Raw genomic sequence first — 27,318 nt, forward strand, 5'->3', positions numbered from 1 at the left:
GCGACTCGCGCGGAGCGTCGTGTGGCGCTGGTCGGCCATCTGCCGGGGTGAAAGCAGATGTTCGTCTCGCAGCGGCGGCGGCGGCGGCGGGCGCATGAAGTCGACTTTCGATCGATCCCCGGGACCGAAACACAATAGCCGCACGCGTGCAGAAGGGTCAGGGGGGGGTCGGGCCTTGAAAGCTGCAAGCTAAAAAAAACGGACTGTTCTGTCTAATCTCGGAGAGGCAACGTCAAAAAATACAGTTTCATTGCAGGGTGAATATTCTGATCGCCCTTTTGCATAACTTATGGTATAGCCAGAAAACCCTTGTACTGAGAAAGTGCTCTGGAAAAGGTAGAAAGCTTCACCACACGTGAGAGTGCAGCTCAGATGTATGCCCAATACAACACAAAGCCATATGTCACATGTCTCAGCTTTAGCAGATCGTTTATTGTCAGTTCATGTATAAAGAAAAACTTTACATTCACCTGGCCATAGCCTTTGCACTCTGACAATATGCATCCTAATAGCCATGATCATTTACAAAATTAAACAGAAAAGCAACAAATTTACATATTTTGAATAGTTGTTTTTTTTTTTTTGCTTCCTGTCCCAGATTTCAAACTTCCACAGTGCCCCCTTGTGGATTAGATGGGGTCCTACAAGTTCAGTGTGTTTGCAGATTCGTTCCATTATGGTAGTCTGAACTGCCCTCTAATGCTCTGGTACGATGGTCAAGCGTCACTGGAGGACAAAGTGCTTTGCACATCCTATAATTAGAAGTTACTGAACCAAACTTTGCATACCAAAGACAGCACAATTAAATGTAAAAAGCTGCACTGGAGAAACTTCTCAGAAATAACTATCATTGATAAAACTATCTACTCTCCCTGCCTTCTCTTTTCTACTGATTTTCCATTTATTCTCTAACGGCAGATCTGGCACACAATGCATTAGAATTTTACCTAAAACACCACGTGTGGGCTATGTCCTGTAAGCATAGCGGTGGTTTATTTGCTTAATAACGTCACGCCACTGCCATTGCATTTTTTTAAATTCGTTGCTAAGAAAATCCTGAATAAATTATTCTTACGCTGTACATAAAATAAATATCCCACCAGACGCACACGTCCAGGTGCGTCCTGACACGAACAAGGCATCCGGTGGAATGACACATTTCACGCAATCTGAGCCGTAACCGTCACTTTTTTTGTTTTACCCGCATAGCGTGTCTCGTCGTTCCTTCTCTTGAGTCGAGAAATAATTCGGTTTCCTTGACATTCCGCGAACGGTTTAATCGCTTGGGCGGATTGGACTGGATGGGTGGCCCGCTATTAGCGCACGCGCTAACGCTCAGCCCGGCTCCATTCCGCCGGCGGGTCTCGCGGTCCTTTCGGCTTCTTGATTCGGCAGTTGAACCCTGCGGGAGGTGGGGAGAACACACGGCTAGAATAAGGAGCGCGCTACAGTAAGAGCACCGCCCTCAGCTCAGCATTCACTAAAGCCTGCTTTCACCTGCTTACTGACGCTTCAAAACGTTCTCTCTTTTTCCCACGGCGCACAGGACTGCCGCTGTGGGCTATGCGTGGCAAATTGTGGTCACTCACTCACTCACTCACTCACGTTTAGTGGGACGCATGCGCAGGTGGTGCCACCTAAAAAGTGTCTGTGGAAGTGAGTTGCGCCGTGGGTCTGGACGGTTCCGTGCTTGTTCGTGACTGAACAGGTAAGGACCGTCATAGGTATGTCGCTACAGTGAGCGCGCGACCACCGTAGACAGACACTCACCCATGCCGCCAGGAGAGGAGTAGCCAGCTGTGCCTTTGATGGGGTTCGAAACGTATTCGTAGTCATCGTCTGTTGAGTTTAAATCCTCAGCTATACAGAGAGAGAGAGAGAGGGGAAAAAAAACAGGTCAGACAGGACAGGCAGCCCACGTAAACCCTAACTTTTGCAAAGCCATGGTATAAGGTAGCATTTATGTAAAGCTAGCTCGATGGGCATATGCATCCTGTAAGGCCATGGGCAAACAGATCCTGCACTACAGACACATTACAGTGTTTCGTAAAGCTAGAAGAACACCGAAGTTCCCTTAAACCCACTGGGAAAATGGAGCCTTTCTGTGAAACTGTGGGAACAAGGAACATTTCTCTGTAAGGAAGCGAGCACATCACAGGTGAATACAAGGCATGGCAAGAGTGCCCATTCAAACCGAAGACAATACCGTACCTCAGCTTCCGATCACATCGATGGATTATTAAGATTGCGATTATGCATATTCTGAATGTATGAATCTTTTCCACACACACACTCCCTAAATGAGAATCCCGATGTTCAAAATTGACGAAGGAATGCCGACATGACTGTTGTTATGTTTTAAGGTTTAGAATACAGGCTGTGTAACGGCCTCCAAATGAATTACGCAAGATTTGAAGTCTACTTACATTGTTTTCTGATTTTAGGAGTGTCAGAAACCTGCAAAATGAAGAATACTAAATATGAATCAGGCAACTAGAACTATTTCAAAATGTTTCCATACAAACTTGTACCACATTCACGATTACATATATATCTAATGTTTCTGTATGAGGAAGCAGAATCAGGAAGTCAAGAGACAACAGCTGTATTCTTCAGGTTCATGCACATATCAATTTTCTCTGTAACTGTGCTACACAATCTAAAGGAGCAAAAATATGTTTCAAGCTCTTGAAAAGAACAAGAACAAAAACGAGCATTTGAAAGTCCATAACCAATTCAAATCTAAATATTCAAAAACAACAACAAAAAGAGTATCACATTTATATTCTCTATTCAGTGCTCACATCTATATAATCTTTTTCGTTCTTTTTCAAAATCCTTTTCGCACATTTATATAGACCAATAAAAAAAACATTGCAGATGTTTTCGGCAAGTTCCCCTTTCTTCGCTAACCAAGACGCGTATCGTTTCCTTTAGCTGGGTGACAAACGCCAGCATGCACCAGTAAAAAATCACACCGCGCAACCGAAACCTCACATTTTCTACACCCCGCAAGGTGTGAGAAGAATCTTTCCACACAGACGTTTTATCTTAGCTTTCATGGCACAGCGACAGCCATAAAAACACGAGCCTCTCTGACTTCTCACACTTCTACTGTCTGCTGATACTTCGGGGAACTATACTACTGCAAACGCCATAAATATACTTCCTCGTTGTTCTACTCCGACGGCTTCGTAAAGATAGGCCAGGGGGGTGTCCGATTTTGTCCAAAAAGGGAAAGCGTGCGGGGGCAGGTTTTTGTTTTAGCTAGGCACCGCGACACCTGATTCAAGTCATTAACCAATCCTGTTCTTCAGTAAAGACCTCGATAAGTGGAATCAGGCAACGACAAAAAACCGGCATCCACGCCAGCCCTTTTCGGATGCAAAAACACAGACTGCGATAAGACCAAAAATTTTATTAAATAAGTTAGAACATCTTGGAATTTGAAACTCACAACTGCCAAACTGCCGTTTTTTTTTTAGCTGGAGTTTACTAAGACAGACGAGCCATACAAAGAAGGACTAATCACCTTAGAATTTCTGCTGGACGAGCTGAAAATCCCTGTGGGACAAAGAAAAACAAAATCAATGCTAGGGGGTTAAATCATTCAGGAAAATTAATCTGCGTTCAACAAAGCATAACCGTGAACCAGCATTGGAAAAAATCTTTCAGAATGGACTCGCTTAACAATGAAAATGTACACAGTTCACATTCGTTCAAAAACATCTGCATCCAGAATTTAGACCCACAAACGTTATTCAGTGACAAGTGTAATTTTTTTTTTTTTTTGCCGTTTTGCAACAAGCTAAGTACACAGTGTACCTGGGCCACGGGGCCATGTGACAATCTACGATGACATTGCCTCATCGTACCCTTTTATGTAAGATGGACGGACGAACATCCTCGTGAGTCAGAGGGTCATATATAGTTCTCCCCCCGCGACACTTCCTGCGGTAGGCGTCAGAAGGCCGGGCCTGCTGTAAATTCTACCCAATTGCGCAATGCCATTGGACAGGAAACGCGGGGACAGGAAAAGGGACAGAAACAGCGGCGACTGAGGGTGTCGTCATGGGGCCTGTCGTGTGTGTGTGTACGTGTGTCGAGCGAGCCGGCGGAAACCCCAGACAGGACGCGCGGGCGAAGGTGCGAGAGGCGCGCGCGGGGGTCACCTGGGAGGGGCTCGTAGTCCCCGTGGTCAGCCGCAGGCGAGGCCTCCGCCCCCCTGGGGTACTGCGGTAGGGCTCGGTCGTAGGTGGGCGAGACGGATTGGGTCGGGGGGCCGCCGCCACTGCCGCCGCTGCCGCGATGGCTCTTCGGTTTGACCTTGCTGTAGAGGGGCGCCCCCAGCCCCGCGTTGTCATAGTGATGGACGGCGGGCGGGGGGGAGCGAGTGGGAAGGGAAGGAGTGGAGGCCGCCACCGGCCGCTGTTTGGACTTGTTGACGACGGCGTACGTGTCGTTCATCTTGGGCTGCCCGGAATGGGGCCTTTGGGGCACCAGGCTGGGTCTACTGCAGAGGCACACACAGTACAAGCATCAGCGTTACCGTACTGCCACAGTTATTCTGCGGGTAACCACCCGGATACCTGTAATACAGAAACATTCACCGTTTTATTAAAAATAAAACAAATGTGCTAGCGTACGGAGCCGAAGCAAAAAATAAATAAAAAATAAAAAAATTAATTTGACTGTCCCAATACTTTTGCATTGAACTGTATTTTAAAGAAGGTGAATATATTACCGAAAGTAATATGACAAATAAAAGAGTCTTCACTTTAACTTCACATTCATTTTGTTTGTTTTAAATCCGGTGTGCTGGAGTACAGAGCCAAGACAACAAAAAAATTGTGTCACTGTCCCAAAAAATTTGGTTCATTTTTAATAAATATATGTTGTAATGTACGGCATATGGGTAGCTGTCACGAAAGAAAAAAACAGGTGGCAGTTTTCTTTTAATAAGTGCTTATTGGGGGTTAAGGGTAGGAGGGCATTTATCTGCACTGATATTTGAGTACTTTTACAAAAAAGGTGCTAGGGCATTTAAAAAAAATAAAACTGCGGCATACATTCATATTCATAATCTTGTATTTATAATTGGCAGGTGGCAATGGTTAGCTATTAGGAAGCCGGGATTCTGAGCCGTAGCTCGTTAGACATTGCGCTCTCCGCATTATTCACAATCAATGTTATTCATCGATCATAAAGTCAGCATTGTCGGATGTGGCAATCAAGGTAAAACTCTGACTTGGTGACAGCTGCAGACGTTGCTAAGTTAATTTTGTGCTTAATGAAGCAACTCAGATGAAAAATTGGGGAGCGAAGGACAATTAGGGTTATGATTACTATGATCCGTTATATTTTATCTCATTTTTAAAATTTTATTTATTTATTTTTTTTTGCAGGTGCATAAACGTATTTCCTGATGACTTTTTTTTAAATGAGTAAAATAGAATCTTTATTAGCTGTTCCCTAGGCCCAAAGTCTGTTTCAATGGTAACGTTTCACAACCTTATCAGTATCGATGCTGCAGACCTTTGGAGGGATTTACATGAAGAGAAACTTTACATAAAAGACGTTCTTTGAATGATTACATTCAAATTTCTGAAAGGAAGGAGGGATGAATCACACCATTCTTTCAGTTTCAGTCTGAATTTCACTAACATTTATTAATGCTCTACATGAATTTTTATCTTTGTAAAGCATTCATAGGCACCACTTACATGAAAGCTTAATAATATGTTTCCAGAGGATGTACATATTATGAACAGATTCATTTTACATGATTTATTCACAATATGAATATCGGATTTTATGTATTTATGTGAGTACTTCTTTCCCATAGGAAATACTGCCAAAAAAATTAGATGAATAAAATAAAATAAATTTTTTTTTTTCTAATAATTGGGTCATATACACAGGTGCAACCACTAGAAGCATAGTGTTGTGTCGTGTAGGGCGGCAGTGTTGTATAATGTGGAAGGAACTGGTCTTGTAACCTAAAGGTCACAGGTTTGTGTCCTGGGTAGGACGCTGCCGTTGTACCCTTGAGCAAGCTACTCAATCTGCATTGCTTCAGTCTATATCCAGCTGTATAAATGGATGCAACGTAAATGGTGTGTAAAAAGTTGTGTAAGTCGCTCTGGATAAGAGTGTCTGCTAAATGCGTGTAATGTAATGTGTAGAAGCTGCTGTTGAGTTACGTGAAGTGTATTAATTCGGTGTATTGGAACCAATGAAATACTCTCAAAAAGTTCAAGCCCCTGGCTCAATTACACCAGGCAAGATCAGCAGAGCACAGAAAAGTATTTGAATCCAAAACAAATACGTATTTGACCCGGGTCTGCCAGTGACCCTTGAATGCCCTCACACCAGCCACTGAACAGCTGGCAGGTCATCAGAAACTTCTAGAAATATTGTGAATACATCACACACATGGACTGTCTGGGCAAATGAAAATTAAAATTAAAATTAAAAACTAAAATTGAAAAAAAAAAAAATTACATGTAAAGTGAACTATTCCTTTTACAAGTTCACTAATCTTATCTGTTAACTGACCATTTTAATGTTGGTCATTAAAATAATCTGTTAAGCTTCGACCTAATACTGTATGGACAAATGAAAACATACACTAAACTTGAAAAACATTTAAAAACCCTAGAAAGAGAACTATTCTGAAGAGAAAGAGAACAAGATGATCAGTTTTAACTGTTAATGGGCCTTTTTAATGTTTGCCATTAAAATAATCCAGTCACTAAGATTTAAAGGTTATATGTAAGAACAGTCATGGAGTGATGATATATAAAAAAAGAAAATAACTTATTTGTGTAATCACAGCCCTCTTAACTCTGTCCTGCTTTAAATTGTGTTTATTTATATATTTATTTTAAATGGTATATTTTTGATGGATATCTGTGACTGATTTGAGTGCACATCCACTTGCTGCCTAATTTACAATTCAGTTGAAGAAATGGTGGCCTGCATGCAAGAAACAAGGAACTAATGGATGGCTAACAAATCACCTCCCTCTGCACCGACGGAGAGCAGAAATCACAACGTAAGAACACTGCGAATGTTCTTCAGTGTCACGACTACACCGAATACCCAGGAAACATTATATTATATTCACTCGACAAATGTGTCATCTAGAGCATTTTCCTATTCAAAGAGCATAAAGTCGGTGTACGACAGCAAACAAAACGACGAGTGCCCTTGTTAAGAGCTGACAACAGCGCAACAAAGACTGACAAGGAGCTACGCTGTCGCCAGAATCAACGTTCTTGTCAGTCGCGGCTCGACGTCTGCCCCTACCTTCTCGGCTGGACGCTGCTGGCTCTGTGCGGCTGTGTCTGGGGCTGCTGTCTGCTCACGGACTCCACATTGTCGTAGAGAGGCCGGAGGTTCTGAGCGGGCACAGCGAAGAGAGGAGACGGTCACGCTACGGGGGCGGCTTCGTCCGCGGGAGGCCGCATTTCATTTCACCTGCCGCGGAACAGCGAGCGAGCTCTCTGCGCGCTTTGCATAAAGGAAGCAGGCGGGCTGCATGTTTCCTCTCTCCTCTTTCCTTTTTGTCTTCTTCTTTTTTTTAATTTATTATTTGATGCTTCTCTGCCCTCGCTGCTTCAAACAGGAAGTCAAGTCAAAGATTAATGTTTCAGGCGGAACAAGCCAACAGACAGACAGCATGCGGTCGTCATCAAAATGAGAAGTTTCACTCCAAAACTGAAATGAAAGCCTGGGGGCTGAAAGGCAAATATAACACTGCCATTAATACCCAGCTTACAATGCCACTTCTCCCTGCCGTCGATAGCTAGAAGTATTAACTATATTGCGGCAATGATGGCAATCTACTACAATTTCACTGAACTACTGCTTAAAACTACCACTGCAATTGAACCTGTTCTTACAACACATGTATTTTTTTTTGCTTACCTTCACCAATTGATTTCAGTTACACAACACATGTGCAACACTAATGTGCTACTGAATGACAACAAAGCAGCTTACTGGCTGTGATATAAGATAGAAATTTAGACACATTTTTTATTTTTTTGTCATATTAAGTCACACCCGGTGCTATCGTATTTAATGGATGCATTGTACTTTATAAATTATTCCTACATGCCTGAAAGACTAATTATCAGGCCTTCTCACCCACAAATGTTTTTTCTTTTTTGAAAATACGGAACTTCGCCACACTGCGAAAGTGAAATTCTTCGCTGTATGTTCAAAGATGAGGCAATCCTGAGTTCACACTATTGCACCACGGGCTCTTTCCTAATAACATTTCTGTGACTAAGATCATTTCATTTCAACATTTCAACCGGAGTGATCCATTTGTCCAATTGTCTCATTTTGGTGAAGGTTCATCACTAAATTGCTTGCATATAGAAGCACTTCAAGAACTGCAATGTTTAAAAGTACGCGAAACTAGGAACGGTATTGCTTTGACAAGTTTATATATTGTCGTTAAGCTACGGTAACAAGAACTGAGAATGGTATGACTCACTGTACATGTACCGTACGGTAAAAGCAGATCAGCTATGGCAAGGGTTAGGGTTAGGGGGGTTAACATGAAACTAGGAGATTAGTGAACTGATATGTTGCTATTAAATCAAACATCCTGATTACCCTCATTGTGTTGCTTGTAACGGTAGCAGCTTGCAATCTCCCAACCTGTATCGCCCTGGGATGTGACCGGCACTTTGGCGTAAACCGATATGGTCTCTCTCGTGGGACGGGGTGTAGCACAGTGGGTAAGGAACTGGGCTTGTAACCGAAAGGTCGCAGGTTCGATTCCCGGGTAAGGACACTGCCGTTGTACCCTTGAGCAAGGTACTTAACCTGCATTGCTTCAGTACATATCCAGCTGTATAAATGGATACAATGTAAAAATGCTATGTAAAAGTTGTGTAAGTCGCTCTGGATAAGAGCGTCTGCTAAATGCCTGTAATGTAATGTAATGTAACTAAGGCGCTAAGGGGAGTTTGAAAACCGATGCCAGTTGAGTCAATGTACGCTTCACTTAAGGGAGATATAGGTGTGTTGGCTGCTGTCATCGAGCCGTAATCACAAGAATCTATACGTAAAACTTTATTTAATCTGGACATAAACATTTGTTTTTACTCGGGTGCCATGTCGAGGTCAAGAATTCCTACTGAGTCTATATTTAGTGACACTAAACCAATATTTTCGCACACTGAAACTCAGGCGGCAAGGAAAAGCTCAGCTCGTTCATCTTTGAGCAAACATAATTAAGTGTATCTAAAACACTGTCGGCATTGCATGAGCACCATCACCTCGGCGTGTGCCTGTTCTCTTCACTCTAAATCTGTTACGTAGCAACAAATGAGCATCCATAGCAACCAATGTAAACAAACAATGCTTGAACGTTAACTGAGCCAGTAAAGCAGCAATTAAGTCATGTAAACTACGTTCCACCTTACTTCAGCCAGGCTCTTGTTGTTGTTGCACAGGGCCAGTAGATGCTTCTGGAACATCTGAGCCACAGTGTGGTACACAAACCCATACTGCTCCTGAAAAGAAGGGCGCGACATCGTGAATGTCAATGTCATCGTCATATCGTTGTCATCATCATCAGCTACATCGCAATTGTCATCCTCATCTTCATCACCAGCACCATCATCATCTTCGTCATCATTATCATCCTCATCTACATCACCAGCACCATCATTATCATCCTCATCTTCTCTATCATCATCATCTTCATCAGCATTATCATCCCGATCTTCTGCATCATCATGACCATCATCTTATTCATCATTATCACTCAGTAGCAGTAGCAGTTTTCATCACCACCATGAATATGAAACAATCTGTTTTTTTTTTTTTTCCCCCTCACGAGTGACCCAGCCATTAAACAAACAAGAACACAGCCTGAGAGGACTGCACAACAACACGGACCAAAGCGTTCTCAATGTCAATATTCAAATATCTTCATATTCATGTTCAAATATCATCATATTTTCATATTCAAATATCATCATACGCCCGTTAGGGGGTCAAATCCCGGGCACTGCCAGTGCATCCCTTGTGCACGGCGTACGGGAGGCTAGCTGAGCGTCAAGGAGCAGAAAAAATGTGCGGAGAAAGTCTTAGATTGGCAGCCTACCGAGTGAAAATGACAGCGCAGGTAAATAAATACAAGACCCCCTCGAGCGTAACGATGCACCTTAGTATTTTTTGGCTTGAAACAAAGCGGCTGTTGTTCGCTGTTATAACTTTTCCATTTCAAAATGGCAGTCGCGGGATAGCGCGTTACGCAACGTTGCCGTACCTTGGTCTGAACCGCCGACGGCCTCTGCGTCCGCATGACCGTCACGATCTCCATGATGCTGAAATCCTCGGTGATTCTCTGGCGGCATGGAAGATTTGATTAAACCCTTGGAAGAGTCTTGGAAGGTTTTTTTTTCAAAATTTCAAACGTTCGGTCGTCAAGAACATTCTAATCATTCTAAGCACATATTTGCGATCTTAAAGCAGAAGGGACTTCTGACTTTTTAAATTTTTTTATTTCCGTACACATTGTAGAGTTGGTGGGTGTCATTTGTGAAAACCTTGGGTCAAAACCTTAGGTAGTGAACAATTCAGTTAAAATATGCGCATTTATTAAATAACAAATATATATATATATTTTTTTTTTTCTTCTTTTCAAATACTACAATACTTACAATAACACAAAAGACATCTTTTCTTAAAAAATAATCTTCGACAAAAATTGCCTCCTTTGGCTTTAATTACAACTAAACAAATTTAAAGTTTATCCAATGATTTTGCAAATGGGGGTGGGAGGGAGGTGGAGGGGTAGTTAAATTGAGTAAAATCCTATATGCCTTAAGTTTTTTAAAGCCACAGGTAGCCTAATACCACTGACCTGTTGTATAAGTAAAATAGGCACTAAAGATGCAAGAAATATGGCAAAGAAGAAGGTTAGATGTGCAGGGCCAAGTAAAGATATTTGTGGCAAGGTTATTCCTGAGCTACAGGGGCGACATAGCTCAGGAGGTAAGACCGATTGTCTGGCAGTAGGAGGGTTGCCGGTTCAAACCCCGCCCTGGGCTTGTCGAAGTGTCCTTGAGCAAGACACCTAACCCCTAACTGCTCTGGCGAATGAGAGGCATCAATTGTAAAGCACTTTGGATAAAAGCGCTCTATAAATGCAGTCCATTTACCATATTCCTTGTGAGAAATAGCAAAGAAGTTTAATATCTCCGGGTGCAGTGTTCAGTACACACTCAGAAGGGTACAGTTGATTGGCAGTAATGTTAACAGAAGACCAGGAAGATCAAGAGGCAGAAGATAAATATCTTGTGTGGTCTAGCGAGAGAAACTATTTTAAACTGCACCACAATTTCAGGAAGAACGCAATACAGCTAGAGAGAAACCACTTCCCTTGACTACAGTGAAACTGTATTATTTTCAAGTAAAAGTCATCTTTTTGTTTTATTGTACGTAGAAATTGAAAAAAAAAGTTTGTATTTCTGTTCATTATTCAATAAATGTGCATATATTAACTGATCAACTTCTCTATCGAAAGTTATTTTTTAAACTACAGATGGCCTGTATTTCATATAAGTGCAGTACCTGAGTCAGTAGAAGATCATGCACATAGTCTACTGTGCATATCACCCCAGTCCTTCCACAGCCAGCACTGAAACAGAGAGATGGGATCATTTTACTGCCATTTCAGTAGCGTCACGCAGCCCAGTCCACACCATTTCAGCACACAGCCCAGTCCCCTCCATTTCAGCACACAGCCCCAGTCCCCACCATTTCAGCATACAGCCCAGTCTCCACCATTTCAGCACACAGCCCAGTCCCCTCCATTTCAGCACACAGCCCAGTCTCCCCCATTTCAGCCATTTCAGCACACAGCCCAGTCTCCCCCATTTCAGCACACAGCCCAGTCTCCATTTCAGCACACAGCCCAGTCTCCACCATTTCAGCCATTTCAGCACACAGCCCCAGTCCCCACCATTTCAGCACACAGCCTAGTCTCCCCCATTTCAGCACACAGCCCCAGTCCCCACCATTTCAGCACACAGCCCAGTCCCCACCATTTCAGCACACAGCCCAGTCTCTACCATTTCAGCCATTTCAGCACACAGCCCAGTCTCCCCCATTTCAGCACACAGCCCCAGTCCCCACCATTTCAGCACACAGCCCAGTCTCCACCATTTCAGCACACAGCCCAGTCTCCCCCATTTCAGCACACAGCCCAGTTCCCACCATTTCAGCACATAGCCCAGTCCCCACCATTTCAGCCATCTCAGCACACAGCCCAGTCTCCCCCATTTCAGCACACAGCCCCAGTCCCCCCCATTTCAGCACACAGCCCCAGTCTCCACCATTTCAGCACACAGCCCAGTCCCCACCATTTCAGCCATTTCAGCACACAACCCAGTCTCCCCCATTTCAGCACACAGCCCCAGTCTCCACCATTTCAGCACACAGCCCAGTCTCCACCATTTCAGCACATGGCCCCAGTCTCCACCATTTCAGCACACAGCCCAGTCCCCACCATTTCAGCACATAGCCCAGTCCCCACCGTTTCAGCCATTTCAGCACACAGCCCAGTCCCCACCATTTCAGCACACAGCCCAGTCCCCACCATTTCAGCACATAGCCCAGTCCCCACCGTTTCAGCCATTTCAGCACACAGCCCAGTCCCCACCATTTCAGCCATTTCAGCACACAGCCCCAGTCTCCACCATTTCAGCACACAGCCCAGGCCCCACCATTTCAGCCATTTCAGCACACAGCCCAGTCTCCACCATTTCAGCACACAGCCCCAGTCTCCACCATTTCAGCACACAGCCCCAGTCTCCTCCAGCACGACTGACTGAAGCAGCCCTCGCACGTCCCTTCTCAGTATGCAGAGACAACGGAGCAGCTGAGCCAGACTGAAGTCTGGAAGCAGCGGAGTGCATCAGGTGCTGAATATTTCATGTGTGTCACTTCATTTTACATGCATTTTGCAGTCTAGGGCCTCGGCTAATTACACGCAGGCTGGTGCTAACAGGACAGAATAACACGCGCTAATGCATAGTAATGTACATATGGCTAATCTGCCCGATCCACCGAAGCTCCAGGGAGCTCGGGTAAAACCGTTTCCGCGGGCTCGTGTGTGTGTTCTGTGGGACACGGTGAAGGGCGCACCTGCAGTGAACGAGAATCGGGGCGGCGTCCGTTCCCTGCACTTTCCGGAGCATGTCCATCATTCCCAGAATTCCGTCCGACGTGTAAGGAATGTCGTGGTCCGGCCAAGCAGTGTACTGAAACTGGGAGAGAGTCCGGCTTTCCTATTTTCACGCACGCATGCATGCGCGCACACGCACACATGCATGCACGCATGCACATGCACACACATGCATGCACACACACATGCAAACACACATGCATGCACACACAAATGCACGCACACAAGCGCACACACATGCATGCACGCGGACACACGTATGCACACATGCATGCACACACACACACAGACACACACACAAAATATAGCCACATTTTAATTCTTTATTTCATACCAGTTAAACATACAACAAAAGTCAGCATTTTTAAAATGTCTGGGATGTCTTAGAACTTAGAACTACTCAATGTCAACATTTAAACATCATAGATTTCACACAAATTTTAAAATTGATTGGCTAATTTAAAATGTATATTCAGACTATGGAAGACTGAAAAAGATAGCATACCCATGCATTTTATAACTTTAGCAGCTCATGAGTGCATCCAGTTGTAGGTGAACAGTTTCATACAATGTATGTCATATTTACATAGCCAAAACAATTATGACACTTACATCCTGGTATTTCACCTGCAGAATCCGTACGACCACTTCTTCATTTGGGCAAACTTCTTCCAGCTGCAAAAATTAAAGTGAACCCACATTAATCAATTTTCTTGAATTTCTGATTCATTGGATCTTTTTACAAAATATGAAAGGTCAAATTTTGATCTACCATGCCAACCAATGAATATCATACAATGGAAACAAACACTATACAGCTGGGTTCACACAGATACCTGCCAGCTACTAGCCAAATGAAGTCATTGGTAAAATAAGGCCCAGTGCATTACAGCACACAATTTAACAAGTCATAACAAGTAAAACAGTGCACTGTTAAAGATTCATATTTCTGAAACAGAATTTGTAGCAGATTGAAATTATGCATGTGAAGACGTAAACAGCTGTGTGCTGACAATGAATAAGATTGTATGACATTAAAAAATTGTGATTCACGGCAAAATCAGTAACATTTTATAATCAAACATTTATATCACTCGTTAAGTATTCAAAGCACAGCAGCGTGAGCTACCTTGGCCAGAAAAAAACAAACATTATATGATAATTATTGTGTACGTGCTTTCGTCGGTTTTGTTTGATTTACAAGCATCCCAAGAGGGCCAACTTTCGCCAGACGATTCATTTGTGCTTTATTCCATTTAATGTGGCAGCTCTGACCCTATGTACCAATTTCTGATCAAAATGAATGAATGTAACTGGATCTTTATGGTAAGAACTAAATGATGTAACATTAAATACACAAACAAAGGCTGCAGTAGAAAAAGAATGACTGTTATTAAAACTGGCCCACTTGTTAAATATGAAAGTCTTACTAACACACTAACATCTCACACTTTTGTCCGTTCCCTGCCTCCAAAGTTTGCACTGTAGATCACAAGCCATGAATGGTGCATATTTTTTTGTGTTTACATTACCTACCAGGAATCCAACAAAAGCAAAAGGAAGCAAGCAAAAAAAAAAAAATACTGCACACTGCTTGTATATTAACTATATTTCTGCCCATATTTTCAAGACTCCCAGACCACAGCTTTTAATTATTTAGCTATTTTTTGAGTTGATATCCAGTACAAAAGTTGCATTACAGCTGATGTTCCTTATAAAAGCGAGGGTAGCCTATATGGTAATAATCTAACCTACCTCTATTTGGTTCATACTGCACACCCCCTTTGAATTGAAAAGGTGAGGCTTTTGACACTAAGGAAACTCTGCCTAAGAATTTAACCACTGAAACCATAGCAACCTCCACTTCCAGCAAGTGACTACGCCATCACCAGTGGCATCGACACGCCGTGCTTTTCCTCGCCGAATGTGCAGAGCAACGTGGAAAGTTACAGGGAAAAAAAAAAAACGAACCACGCCAAGACATCCTACAGACCCGGCCTGACGCTGGTTACGCGTACAGCGTCACGGATGAGGAATCGCGCGAAGTCGTTCTTCTTACGTTTGTAACGACGAAAGGGCCGAAGGTGGACGTCTCCGAGTGGGCAGCCCAGTAGCGCTCACACTTTCTCTGCGAAAAAGAACAGAAAAGAAAAGAAAAAAACGTTGTCGCAGCCTGAACATTTCAAAGAGAAAAATCTAAAACTGTACTTCTGCATGTGGGGAGAGGAAAGACCAAGCGTATGGAGGAAAATAAGGGCTGTTAATAAGGGTAAATGTTGAATTTAACAAATTTGTTGTAACTGAAATTAATCATTTGAGTCTTTTTTTTACTGTGAATTAAATGCATTAATTAAAAGTCGTGAATTCACATCTCAAAAAAATAAGATTGACTATTGACTAAATTGACTAAATTCAAATATAAATTTTTTTATTTCACAGTAGAAAAAATCAAATCAGTTAAATTCAATGTGTTCTTAAATTAAAATCTATTTGAACCAAATTTTTGTCCATACAGGTGTATTATTTTGAACTAAAATTACTAATGTGCCATATACAGCACAGTATTTCACATAAGGCATTTGTATTTCGTATGCATTATTATAGCATTTATAGCCATAACATCATCAGCCACAGGCTGATCATTTCAAGGAGACCTGAGAGCACAGGAATCCCTGCATTAGAACCTCAATGAGTTTTAACTGAAGAATATGAAAAAGCTGAACAACAGTAAGACAGTCACCACTTAAAAAAAAGACAATACCTTTCCCATTTCTATTTCTCTACAGGCCATCACTATGACCTAGAAAAGAAGAGAGGAAAGAGGAAGTAAAGCATCAGACAAAAAATAGGTTGATATAAACTGTTTTCTTGCCTCAGTCACTTCCTGTGCTGTGTTGCCATGATCAGATATATTATCAAACTGCCAAAACAGACTTCTAAAAGGGGTGACTGACTTACCTTTACGTTATACTGCCAAAGCATTCTCCAGAAATCCCCTAGAGTGTGACTCAGGGGTCCCTGGGTGGCAATGTATCTTTTATTTCGTGTTGCACCCTGGGTAAAAAAGAATAAAACATTTCTTGTTCTAGGCTGAACCCAATAGACCCAATAGGTTCTCATCTTTTTTTTTTTTTGCCATTGACAAATGAAACTATTATTAAGATCTTGGCAGACACACCTAATATTTACCTTAATACAAAAGAAAATGCACATTTTTCAATTGCATAACAAGCGCAAGCATGAATGGGATGGGTGTACCTGTTTGTTTCAGCGAAGCCTTGTGTCTAACACAGCAGTAAAACGGCTAACTTTGTATTAACAATGCACTGGCGGAGTGTAGCACAGTGGGTAAGGAACTGGGCTTGTAACCGAAAGGTCGCAGGTTCGATTCCCGGGTAGGACACTTCCGTTGTACTCTTGAGCAAGGTACTTAACCTGCATTGCTTCAGTATATATCCAGCTGTATAAATGGATACAATGTAAAATGCTATGTGAAATTGTGTATGTCGCTCTGGATAAGAGCGTCTGCTAAATGCCTGTAATGTAATGTAATGTAACTTTTCATTAAGTTGTGAAGGAAACGTAAGCCACAGAACAGCAGTGGGGTCCTCACAGAACACAGATTCAGAACCATTGCACTTGATCCCGGGATTTCAACACAGGTTGTGAGGACCCCTGGAGGTCATTGAAGGTACTGTAGGAGCTCCCTGACCAGACTTGATATCCAATGACTACATATAGATTTGGTAAATTATTTTAAAAGATAAAGCATTTAAAAAAATTTTATTAGGGGGTCTCCTGGATACTGTTGAGTCTGGGAGGGGGTCACTGAATCAGAAAAGGTTGGAAACACCCTGCACTGGATGGAGATGCAATTGATGGTACTGAGGAGGTGTGGGTCTGGGGTGCTCTGGATGAAGCTGGCATTGATAGTGCTCTGAAGCATTACCTGGATGAAGCTGGCATTGATAGTGTCCTGAAGCATTACCTGGATGAAGCTGGCATCGATAGTGCTCTGAAGCATTACCTGGATGAAGCTGGCATTGATAGTGTCCTGAAGCATTACCCGGATGAGGCTGGCATTGATAGTGCCCTGAAGCATTACCTGGATGAAGCTGGCATTGATAGTGCTCTGAAGCATTACCTGGATGAAGCTGGCATTGATGTAGTCCGATTCAAACTTGTTTTCCAGTGGCTCCAGTCGAACACGCGTCTGGTCATCTGGACAAAAGGAGAAAGAAAACGACGGTCCCATCGTCACGGTGACGGCACGCATCAGGGCAAAAAAAAAAATCACCGCCGAAGCTGAACAGCTTCAGAAAAGGGGTGGAGCCAAAACCATCCCCCATCCTCCATTTACCGTCACCGCGATCTGAACAAACATCAGTCAAGCCACCTCTTCCAAAGTACAGACCCTCGATTATTGTCCATTATTGCCTCGATTGCTGCAGTGCTATTCCACTCACAGGGCAAGATGTCCTTGTAACGGTTCTTCTTGATGTTCTCCTTCAAGCCCCCGGCATCCGTCGTGAAGCTGCTCCTCTGCTTCCTGTCAGCAGTCTGAGCTCGAATACTCTGTAGAGGGAAGCACATTGATGCGGTACCTACTGTCAGCTGACTGCCTTTACAGTGTGACAATTCTGAAAATGAGTGACATTAATCTGCATACGATGCACAAATATAAAAAAAACAAAAACAGTTGCTTTTGTTTCTGCTGGAGTGTTTTGAGCTGAAATATTTCAAATAATGTTTCAGTTTGTAGGCCTGTTTGCATAAAAATAAAAGCAAATATGGCAATTAAGAGATTAATGATATTGTTTTATCTTTTTGATCATCTTCGCAATTGTTGTTTTTTGCTTTTTTTTTGCCCAACCGGTCCGATTTTGAAAGTCAGTCCACAAAATACTCTATATTTATTAATTTTTTCTTACCAATGTCATAAAACAAGCCCTTTGTGGTTCCTACTCTCTTGTGCTGAGTAAACGTACAGAGATTTCCTAACAAACTTGCTACATCCACGATGGTGACACTTCATGAATTAACGGATTTCACAATTTTTGCAAAATATGTTGCATCAAACGGACAAAAAATGTTTACAGACCTGTTTCTCTGCCTGTTTTTCATGTCATCATATGACATTTAAATGAATTATGTGATTGATCTATTTTTTAGCTTTTCTTTGTAGCTATAATCCATTAAAAAACTATTAGCATATTATTTAAATGCCTGAGCAAATGAAACTAGGCCTCAGAAAGAGAGAAATGTCTGAAGGCTCTCAAGACATAGAAACTGTGCCTGCATTCTGATGACTGTCCACTAGGGAGCTGTAGACACATGCCATAGACCTACATCCCACCGGCAACATAACCAACACAGTAAATAAAAAATTGCTTTTTTATTTATTGCTGGCAGTTCTGGTGAAAAGGGGCCATGTTTCTGTTGACAATGGCAGAAGAAATTCAGTCTGTGTATAAACCATACTAAAGCATCCATTTTACACAAATAGTTGTTTATTGTTCTTTGCTAGCACAAACATAATATTGCTATGGCTAAAAGATTTGTGCCCTGCAAAAGATTTGTAACCTGTCACCAGGGTGTATTCCTGCTTCTCTCCCAATGCATGCTGGGATAGGCTCCAGCACCCTCCCATGACCCTGACCAGGAAAAAGCAGGCACAGATAATGGATGGATGTAAAAGCTTTACTTTCACACCAGAGCAAATCCTCATTGAATTGATTGTAACTTACCAATGAACAATTCAATCATTTAACATTATTTCAGTGCATTCACATCCTGGGGAAGTCACAATATTGCACATCACGTAGCCCAACTGCATTTCCCTGGAGGAAGTCAGACGAAGTGTCTATGCCTACTGTGGGGTGCTGCAGTCTAAAGACCTCTGAAATAATTTACAGCGTGAGGCCTCATAGGGCTATCCCGTTCATAAGAACATTACATATTTTAAAATTAACTGAATGAGTTGTATGCTCAAATACATTTTCTACATTAAATATCACTCCACCATATGATATCAATCAAACAGAATCAGGAAGTGCTTTTAAAGACATGCCTCATTGTACAAACACCAAGTTAAATATAAACTATACTTGTAGTTAATTTTCCACCAGGTTTTAGAATGGTAAATGGACTGCATTTATATAGTGCTTTTATCCAAAGCACTTTACAATTGATGCCTCTCATTCACCAGAGCAGTTAGGGGTTAGGTGTCTTGCTCAAGGACACTTCGACACGCCCAGGGCGGGGTTTGAACCGGCAACCCTCCGACTGCCAGAAAATCGGTCTTACCTCCTGAGCTAGGTCGCCCCTAGAGGAAGTCTATGCACTACACTGTACGCTTTTGTTTTACCTGTACTATGTCGCCATGAATGCAAATTGAGTCTTGGAATTACTTCTACCTTGTAATTCTCACTGTCCAATATACACTTTGTATAATTATGTATAATTTCCCCTTTCTTCTTACAAAGACTAATTGCAATAAGTACTTATCCTATTTGAGAACAATATTTGTACATAAGCACTTTTATACTACAACATATTTTTAATTTAACGCTAGCTTAGGGGACCGTCAAAATCTGTGAAATTCTGTTGTATTAGTTCGCTTATTGCATAATTAGGTTGAGCAACTTAATGTGTTTATTTCTGTGTACGGCTTTGGTAAAAAGATCACTTGTCAGACCTGTTTTTTTTTTATTTAAAATGTTTTTTTTTAAAGGAACACTGCTCTGAAGCCCCCACAAAAGACAGATTTTTACCTTGTAGTTACATTACATTACAGGCATTTAGCAGACGCTCTTCCCCAGAGCAACTTACACAACTTTTTACATAGCATTTACATTGCATCCATTTATACAGCTAGATATATATACACTGAAGCAATGCAGGTTAAGTACCTCGCTCAAGGGTACGACGGCAGTGTCCTACCCAGGAAATGAACCTGCAACCTTTGGGTTACAAGTCTAGTTCCTTACCCATTATACCACACTGCCGCCCAGTTGCACTGCACATCTTCTCACTGTTCATTTGAGTCCTCGGACTGATAAATAAAGACACAAATTTATTTTCTTTTTTTTTCAGCTGCCCGTTGCGTCGTGTGTATTCATGTTGCTCAGTGGTCTCCAACCTTGGTCCTGGAGAGCTGGAGATACAGGGTCTGCTGGCTTTTTGTTTTCACCTTAAAATCAGCACCCAATTGAGTCCCAAGAGACACCAGGTGAGTTGAGTTAACTGTGTAATCAACTGCTCTAATTGATTCATGAAGTGCAGAGTCACCATGAAAAACCAGCAGACCCTCTCCAGGACCAGGGTTGGAGACCACTGATTATGTAGCTTTTCAGAGAGCAGAGAGCTCACCACCAGCACCATACTGACCAACACATTGCTGAACACAGCAGACCCTCTCCAGCTCTCCAGGACCAGGGTTGGAGACCACTGATTATGTAGCTTTTCAGACAGCAGAGAGCTCACCACAAGCACCATACTGACCGACACATTGCTGAACACAGCAGACCCTCTCCAGCTCTCCAGGACCAGGGTTGGAGGCCACTGATTATGTAGCTTTTCAGAGAGCAGAGAGCTCACCACAAGCACCATACTGACCGACACATTGCTGAACACAGCAGACCCTCTCCAGCTCTCCAGGACCAGGGTTGGAGACCACTGATTATGTAGCTTTTCAGAGAGCAGAGAGCTCACCACAAGCACCATACTGACCAACACATTGCTGAACACAGCAGACCCTCTCCAGCTCTCCAGGACCAGGGTTGGAGACCACTGATTATGTAGCTTTTCAGAGAGCAGAGAGCTCACCACAAGCACCATACTGACCAACACATTGCTGAACACAGCAGACCCTCTCCAGCTCTCCAGGACCAGGGCTGGAGGCCACTGGTGATGTAGCTATTCAGAGAGCAGAGAGCTCACCACAAGCACCATACTGACCGACACGTTGCTAAACCTCTCTGTTAATTATGGTCACCCGCACGCATGGCCTGCCACGTCATGGAAACCAGCCGCGTGTCAGCTCAACGTGGACAGCGCGCTGCAAGCAGAAGCATTGAGAGACCACGTTTCTGCAAGAACATGCATCTGAAAAAAAGCACAGCACGGCCTTCTCAAACTCTCAAAGCGCTTGCACTACCCGTTTCTCTCTCAGTTCTGTCAGCTTTCTCGGCGTCGGCTTGAGGGTGTGACATACTGTATGCAGTGTTGTGATCAAATTTTTAGTGAAGCTCCAATGAATTCCATTATGTAGTATATTTCAAACTACAGCAGACAGAAGATCGTCCGCACGTTGCCCACAGCTGGGACAGGACCAGTTGCTTGTCTTTTAAAAATGAGTACAAGGCACAAAACAATTGTGATTGGTTTGCTGAAAATGCAGACAGAAGAGAACTTTTTATAACATAATCAAATGTGCTAGATCTGGCTTTGTGTGCTTTGCATTAAATATTTCTAGTTATATTTAAAAAAAGATTTCTTTTAGACAAATTATAACCTGAATATATTAAATGGCTCAAAAGAATAGTATCATAAGAAACACATTTACGCAGTTAAACGTACAGTGTTAATTCAACTCTAACAGAGTACAGACTTCCAATATTTTGTGGAATTGTAATTACAGCCAAAGGAGGCTACTTTGAGGAAAGTCCTGTCTAAGATTATTTTTAAGTTCGTGTGGAGCTATAATGTATATCGCACCAGTGAAAGCGATCTGGTGAGACAGCGGGACAGTGAAAAATTTTTGTGTTATTGTAAGTAGAAATTGAAAAAAAAAAGTATACTTCCGTATGTTATTCAATAAATGTGCATATATTATCAGAATTCTTCTCTCCCTAAGGTTTCACTTTACTTTTGGCCAGTATTGTAACTCTCTAACATGAGTCCAATAGGGACCACATGTACTCTGTAAGAGCTGATTTAACACTGAACAGTTTACAGTGTAAATCCGCCTTTGTGTTCTACAAAGAGCATGCCTACACTCTCGCAGTGTAGGAAACCGCTACGTGAATTAAACCCTTTTTAGCTCTTAATGTAACTCCCTACGGTAGGTGTTAAAGGTATGAACGCTTCTGGATTGAATGATATTGTCTGACAAAGAACCCTTGAACTAGATAAGGTTCCTTGATGAAGACACAGAGGAGCCTTTTGGAACCTGTTCCTGTGACAGTGCGAATGATTTTCCACCGTGTGTTTTGTCTGAACTTTTCCATGGCAATAATTAAGCTTGTTCCTACTAGTTGCTGGCAGACAGTTTGTTTGAAACACCAGGCAGGTGCTGCAGAATAAACTATCATTAAGATCAAATCCCAGTGTAAATGCTGTGTAATAGATGCATGGAACACTGGAAGCTGTAGCTTGCAGAGGACGTAGAAGGACTGTGCAAAAATGCTGGATCGTCTAAAGTTCCTGAAACTTTACACCAGGATGACCTCTTGCTACTTATATTATGTTGATATAGTCAGAACGTATCTGCATGAAGAATACTGAAGCACACCAAAGAATTTAGTAATAAAATAGAACACTAATAAAGATTTGTAAACATCTAAGTGTACATGACATGTGGGCATACATGTAGTCCTTTTTCTCTCGTGTTAAATCTCAGGTGTCCCTGAGAACAATTTAGGCCTTGTGTGAACTCCTGAATACCTGACACCCTTGACAAATTGGATTTTTTAATTTCCTATATACATGGTATTGAGTTTACACACAATTTTATTAATTTTTTAATGTGCTGCATATCCAGTTCCACATGTTTAGACCTAGAACAGGATATCTTCTACTTCTACCATGTTCATTATGGGATGCTACTTGTCAGCAGAATGTTGGTGACAGATGATGCCTGTTGGACCATTTATATTCGGATCTGATAGAGACATAATCTGACACAGGCTACCTCGGGACATGCAAATTGCATTTTGATGAATCTGACCCAGGTCCATGTTCTTTTGCTTAGAACTAAGGGTCTGCAGGCCTGGTCCTGGAGAGCCACAAGCTCTGCGGCTGGGTTTTTGTTTTCACCATGAAATCAGCCCCCAATTCAGACCCAAGTAACCAAGTTAAGCGAGTTACCCGTTGTCAACTGCTCTAACCGATTAATTAAGTGCAGAGTAACAATGAAAATCAGCAGAGTCCGTGGCTCTCCAGGACCAGGGTTGCAAGCCCCTGGCGTAGACAACAGGCGTCAGCGGTAACAGGTATCAAATTTGTCGGGATATACCCCTGCCTGCACGACACTGTGCCAACCCATTCGGAAAATGACCCCTCAAACCGTGTTCTTATTTTCTTAAGCGTGTTCGTGTCCTTTCTCCCATCTCTCAGCATTTGTTCCCGATGAAACACGGCCTCACTGCTTGCCTAGAGGGATCTAAAGAGTAGACCTCCCCCCACACCAATGTTCCCCTCACCAGATCCTTCACACCAGGAAGTGCTCTGTGCTCAGATACTTTCAGTAACCTATGACACATGAAACCCTTGTTTCACTTTATGTATCTCAACACACTGGCCTTATCTGCAACTCCTAATTAATTAATAATCATGATCGACTCCAAAGACGCATGACTTGTGTCTAACAGATTGCCAGATTTTCATAATATTTGATCTTTGCTTTATAGTTGTATTGAAGCATGAAGCACAGAAAAACACTTCATCATGAAATGCCGGGTGCTCTACCTCGTGACATTCATTGTTACTAATGTATTGTCATTTTCACTCAAATTGTAATTTGTAATGCACTTAATACTATTGGATTAAACCAGTTTTTTCTTTTCTTTGCTGTTCATGAAATACCAGGCATTTTGTTTTTATGCACCTATGGTTAATTTTTTTAAATGATACGACAATAACACCTTTTGTAAATGTATTCCATGAAACTACGTGCATACTGTACGCCTCATACGAATGCTGTTTCCAGGAAACAGTCCTGGTAAAACCCTGTCACCAGGAAAGGTTGAAGGTTGAATATGTGCGTTCAGAATTCCAGCGGAGGTCACAATAGCTGCTTTATTTAATCAGGCATGCAGTACCTTTCCGAATGAGGAAGTCAGATAACCAGAAAGCTCGCTTGAAAGCCACAGACACACTCCCGCAGAGAAAAGGATTACTGCGACTTTGCAATGATCCAGAATAAACCTCTGAACTGCACTTTTCTGTGAAGGCATCTATGCCTTCCTTTGAGTCAATCAGACAAAACATAATGAGGTTGGAAAATGCCAGTGTGAAAGACAAACACTTTATTCTACACTGTGGGTGACAGTTTTGTGGCAGTATGATCTTAACCCTCATGATCTGTATAAAGTATAATGTAACCCTATATGGAGAATTCTGTACTCTGTAAAACTCAAGAGTTAGGTTTACTTCAGGTTTTTCAGGAAACTCATTATGTTGAACCTTTTGAGCAGTGCACCTTCATCTGTTCAAGTATTCATTAGTCGATTAACTTAAACTTGTTTTTACTCATTTTAGTTGCATTATAACAGCTTATTCCTTTTCTAAGTTTAGACTATTCAAGTCATTTGGTAAGACTGACATTTACGTATTACAGTGCATTAACAGTGAAATTGTTATTGCATGTTTGAAGAAGACATGGGAGTTAAAATGAATGCACTTCCAAAAGCACAAATTCCACAAAAATCAACAAAAATCTACAAAAATGTGCATACATGTATAAGCTCTTTACTACTGCCTGCAAAGTTTTAAAACATGACCTTTAATAAGTAACTAATTCTTGACTTTGGAGCTTAAATGAGGAAGAGAAATATGACTGCACCCTACAGTGACTACTCAAAGGACTTTCAGAAGCACAGCAATAACCAGAATGCTGACAAGTGTGAACTTCTGCAAATGCAAACATTCGGCTCAGGAGGCTGTCACAACAAGACTTCATGAGTCCAAAAATCCTCCATACACAAGAGGCATGTGCACTTACATACTCGAGGCTTTTGGGGTATTTCTGTACGACACCTGCAATTTGTTGCACCCAGGTTGTCAAAAGAAAAAGAAAACCGCACCTTTAGATGAGGGAAAAAAAAACGCACGTGCACAGTCGGCCCAGGTGTAACTATGTAAAATATGAAAGCTGCCAGCGCTCCAAAAAGAAATCAACATGTGATTGTAATAATTAAAGGGATGGTTCCGGTAACATAGGCTACAGTAAAACTAAAGTAATACCCTTTTAAAAAGCGCAGTAGGCTATACGGAAGAAGGAAAATATACTTGCGATTTGAAGTCCAGTTTACATTTGAATGTTTAAAAAGCAATCAACAGCGTTACACGAAGTGCCATGTGACAGCATTTCAATAGTAAAATGCATTCTGGTGCTTGACTAATAAAAAATTCCAGATAATTGTGAATGTTAAGCAGAGATAAAGTCATGTCTAATGAGCTAAACGGATAAACATTATGAATATTGATTTCTGGAGTCTGGATATTTATGGTTAATATACAGCTGAGCATATGTTAGGAAACGACCGTTCACGTTCAAGTCAAATTTGGATAGGTTCACCTGAGGAACTTAAGAATGAGTGAGCCACTGACGCGCTCAAAAAATATTACCGAGTATATTTATAATAATAAATTATACATTTTTCGTCATTTTCATACATTACACATGGAAATGAGAGGCTGTCACATGAATATGTCACATATGGTTCCAAAGGGAACAAAATATTAATAATAACCATTGTAATGGGAATCTATGGCTACCATTTGAAAAATATTGAGTGTTTTATCACACTGCTATAAGTTTACATCCATAAGTCTAAAAATGATTTAGATGAAGCAAAGCAATACAAAGCATTTTTTCATCAACAATGAACATCCGCGAAAGTGACCCATCATACATGATCGATAACCCTTACGAGACAAAATAGTTTTTTTAAGTGCTTGTACACCTGTCCTACTGCTAAACCACCACTATCAGTGTAACTAACCTGCAAAACGAATATACTTTCACTTAATCACGTTGTATAACACGAATTGCCTACAAATATAAATATAGGCTACACAACAGACAGAATGTCGACAAATACTAAAAACCCCACTTACATTGTATTCAGATGATACTTCGTCTGAGATACCACCGCCAGATTTGACCCGGTCCACGAACGTTACCAGTTGTCTCTCCATTTGTACCAATTATATACTTAGCCAACAGCAATTGCAACTTCACAGGCTACTCTTACTATTTTATTGTAATGAGATAGGCCAATACGATAGTGCGGTCTGTGTCTTCACGTGTACATGTTTAGCAGTGCGAAAACGGTTATCCTTCGGACAGCCGATGTGAATGCATATTGTTACATTTCCCCCCTAGCCTATATGTGCGGGCCGGACAAGGAAGTTTCTTCTGTTACTAAAACGAAATGACCTAATCTCATGCTGCCCTGCTTAAAATACAGTCGATAGCAGCGCTGCGATACACACTAGCGATGAATTGTGGTTTGTGGGAGCAACGACTCTTGGTCGTCAAGGGCTAAATGAAGTTATGTATGTGCAGTTCTGGGAAGGACTGACGGTGAAACGTTGTGCCAAAGACTATTTTGAAAGTTTGGTATTGTATATGCAATAGTGCATTGTGTGAAAGTAAATATGTACATGTAAATATGTAGCCTAATACGGTAACACACGACATACAAAAGGCCTAACGCTGTGGTAAAAAAAAAAAACAGGCCACCGACATTATGAAAATAAATTAGGATATGCATAATAAAATGCAATTTTAGAACAGAGAAATTATTAACTAGTATAGAAAGTTGGGAGTTCACCATTTAGTGCCAGCAGCGCCACTGTGTGGTGACATATTCCTCCACATTTATACCAATTAATAGTCACTTATTTAATAACAACAGAACTATGGCAATCACTCATACACACACAGGTGTATGTGTGTGTATAAATCTGAATGACAGAGTTGCACAAGATGCGATCAGAAGTCTTCATATACACTGAACGAGGAATATAACATAGGCTACAACAAACGCAGGAGTAGCCTATGCTCTTCGTATTTTTATACAGACTATGACTGGAACACAACGGATCGCAGCATGAACTATATGAACAGAACACAATGAGACACTTTATAT

At 41.8% G+C, this 27,318-nt stretch overlaps 2 protein-coding genes across 4 annotated transcripts in view; both read right to left on the bottom strand.

Annotated features, from left to right (window-relative positions):
• Positions 1–27,318, bottom strand: part of LOC118207890 (plexin A3) — a 591,709-nt gene that overhangs the window by 196,021 nt on the left and 368,370 nt on the right. The gene's annotated exons all lie outside the window — the stretch shown is intronic.
• On the bottom strand, positions 404–26,660 carry ptpn18 (protein tyrosine phosphatase non-receptor type 18). 3 transcript variants are annotated; one of them, XM_035382072.1, is made up of 17 exons: positions 26,282–26,660; positions 17,686–17,794; positions 17,364–17,440; positions 16,178–16,273; positions 15,981–16,019; positions 15,279–15,347; positions 13,832–13,894; positions 13,180–13,322; positions 11,605–11,671; positions 10,298–10,375; positions 9,447–9,536; positions 7,312–7,403; positions 4,173–4,513; positions 3,541–3,564; positions 2,427–2,459; positions 1,771–1,860; positions 404–1,402 (listed from the first exon to the last, which is right to left on the bottom strand). In XM_035382072.1, exons 1-17 carry the CDS (start codon positions 26,360–26,362, stop codon positions 1,329–1,331), a joined length of 1,566 nt encoding a protein of 521 aa, XP_035237963.1. In that variant the 5' UTR covers positions 26,363–26,660; the 3' UTR covers positions 404–1,328. The 3 variants fall into 3 exon arrangements, with proteins under 3 accessions (XP_035237963.1, XP_035237962.1, XP_035237965.1); XM_035382071.1 differs by having other exon boundaries at positions 2,427–2,457; positions 3,533–3,564; positions 26,282–26,657; XM_035382074.1 differs by lacking the exons at positions 17,364–17,440; positions 17,686–17,794; positions 26,282–26,660 and adding an exon at positions 17,169–17,323 and having other exon boundaries at positions 2,427–2,457; positions 3,533–3,564.

This window comes from Anguilla anguilla, chromosome 11 (genome assembly GCF_013347855.1).
Source record: "Anguilla anguilla isolate fAngAng1 chromosome 11, fAngAng1.pri, whole genome shotgun sequence".
NCBI lineage: Eukaryota > Metazoa > Chordata > Actinopteri > Anguilliformes > Anguillidae > Anguilla > Anguilla anguilla.

Coding starts and splice junctions, on each gene's coding strand:
- ptpn18 (XM_035382071.1), bottom strand. CDS start 26,362: ATGGAGAGACAACTGGTAACGTTCGTGGACCGGGTCAAATCTGGCGGT. Junction 17,441..17,685: donor TTACAAGGACATCTTGCCCT/GTGAGTGGAATA, acceptor CCTTTTGTCCAG/ATGACCAGACGCGTGTTCGA. Junction 10,376..11,604: donor ATGATCTTCTACTGACTCAG/GTACTGCACTTA, acceptor CCATGCCGCCAG/AGAATCACCGAGGATTTCAG.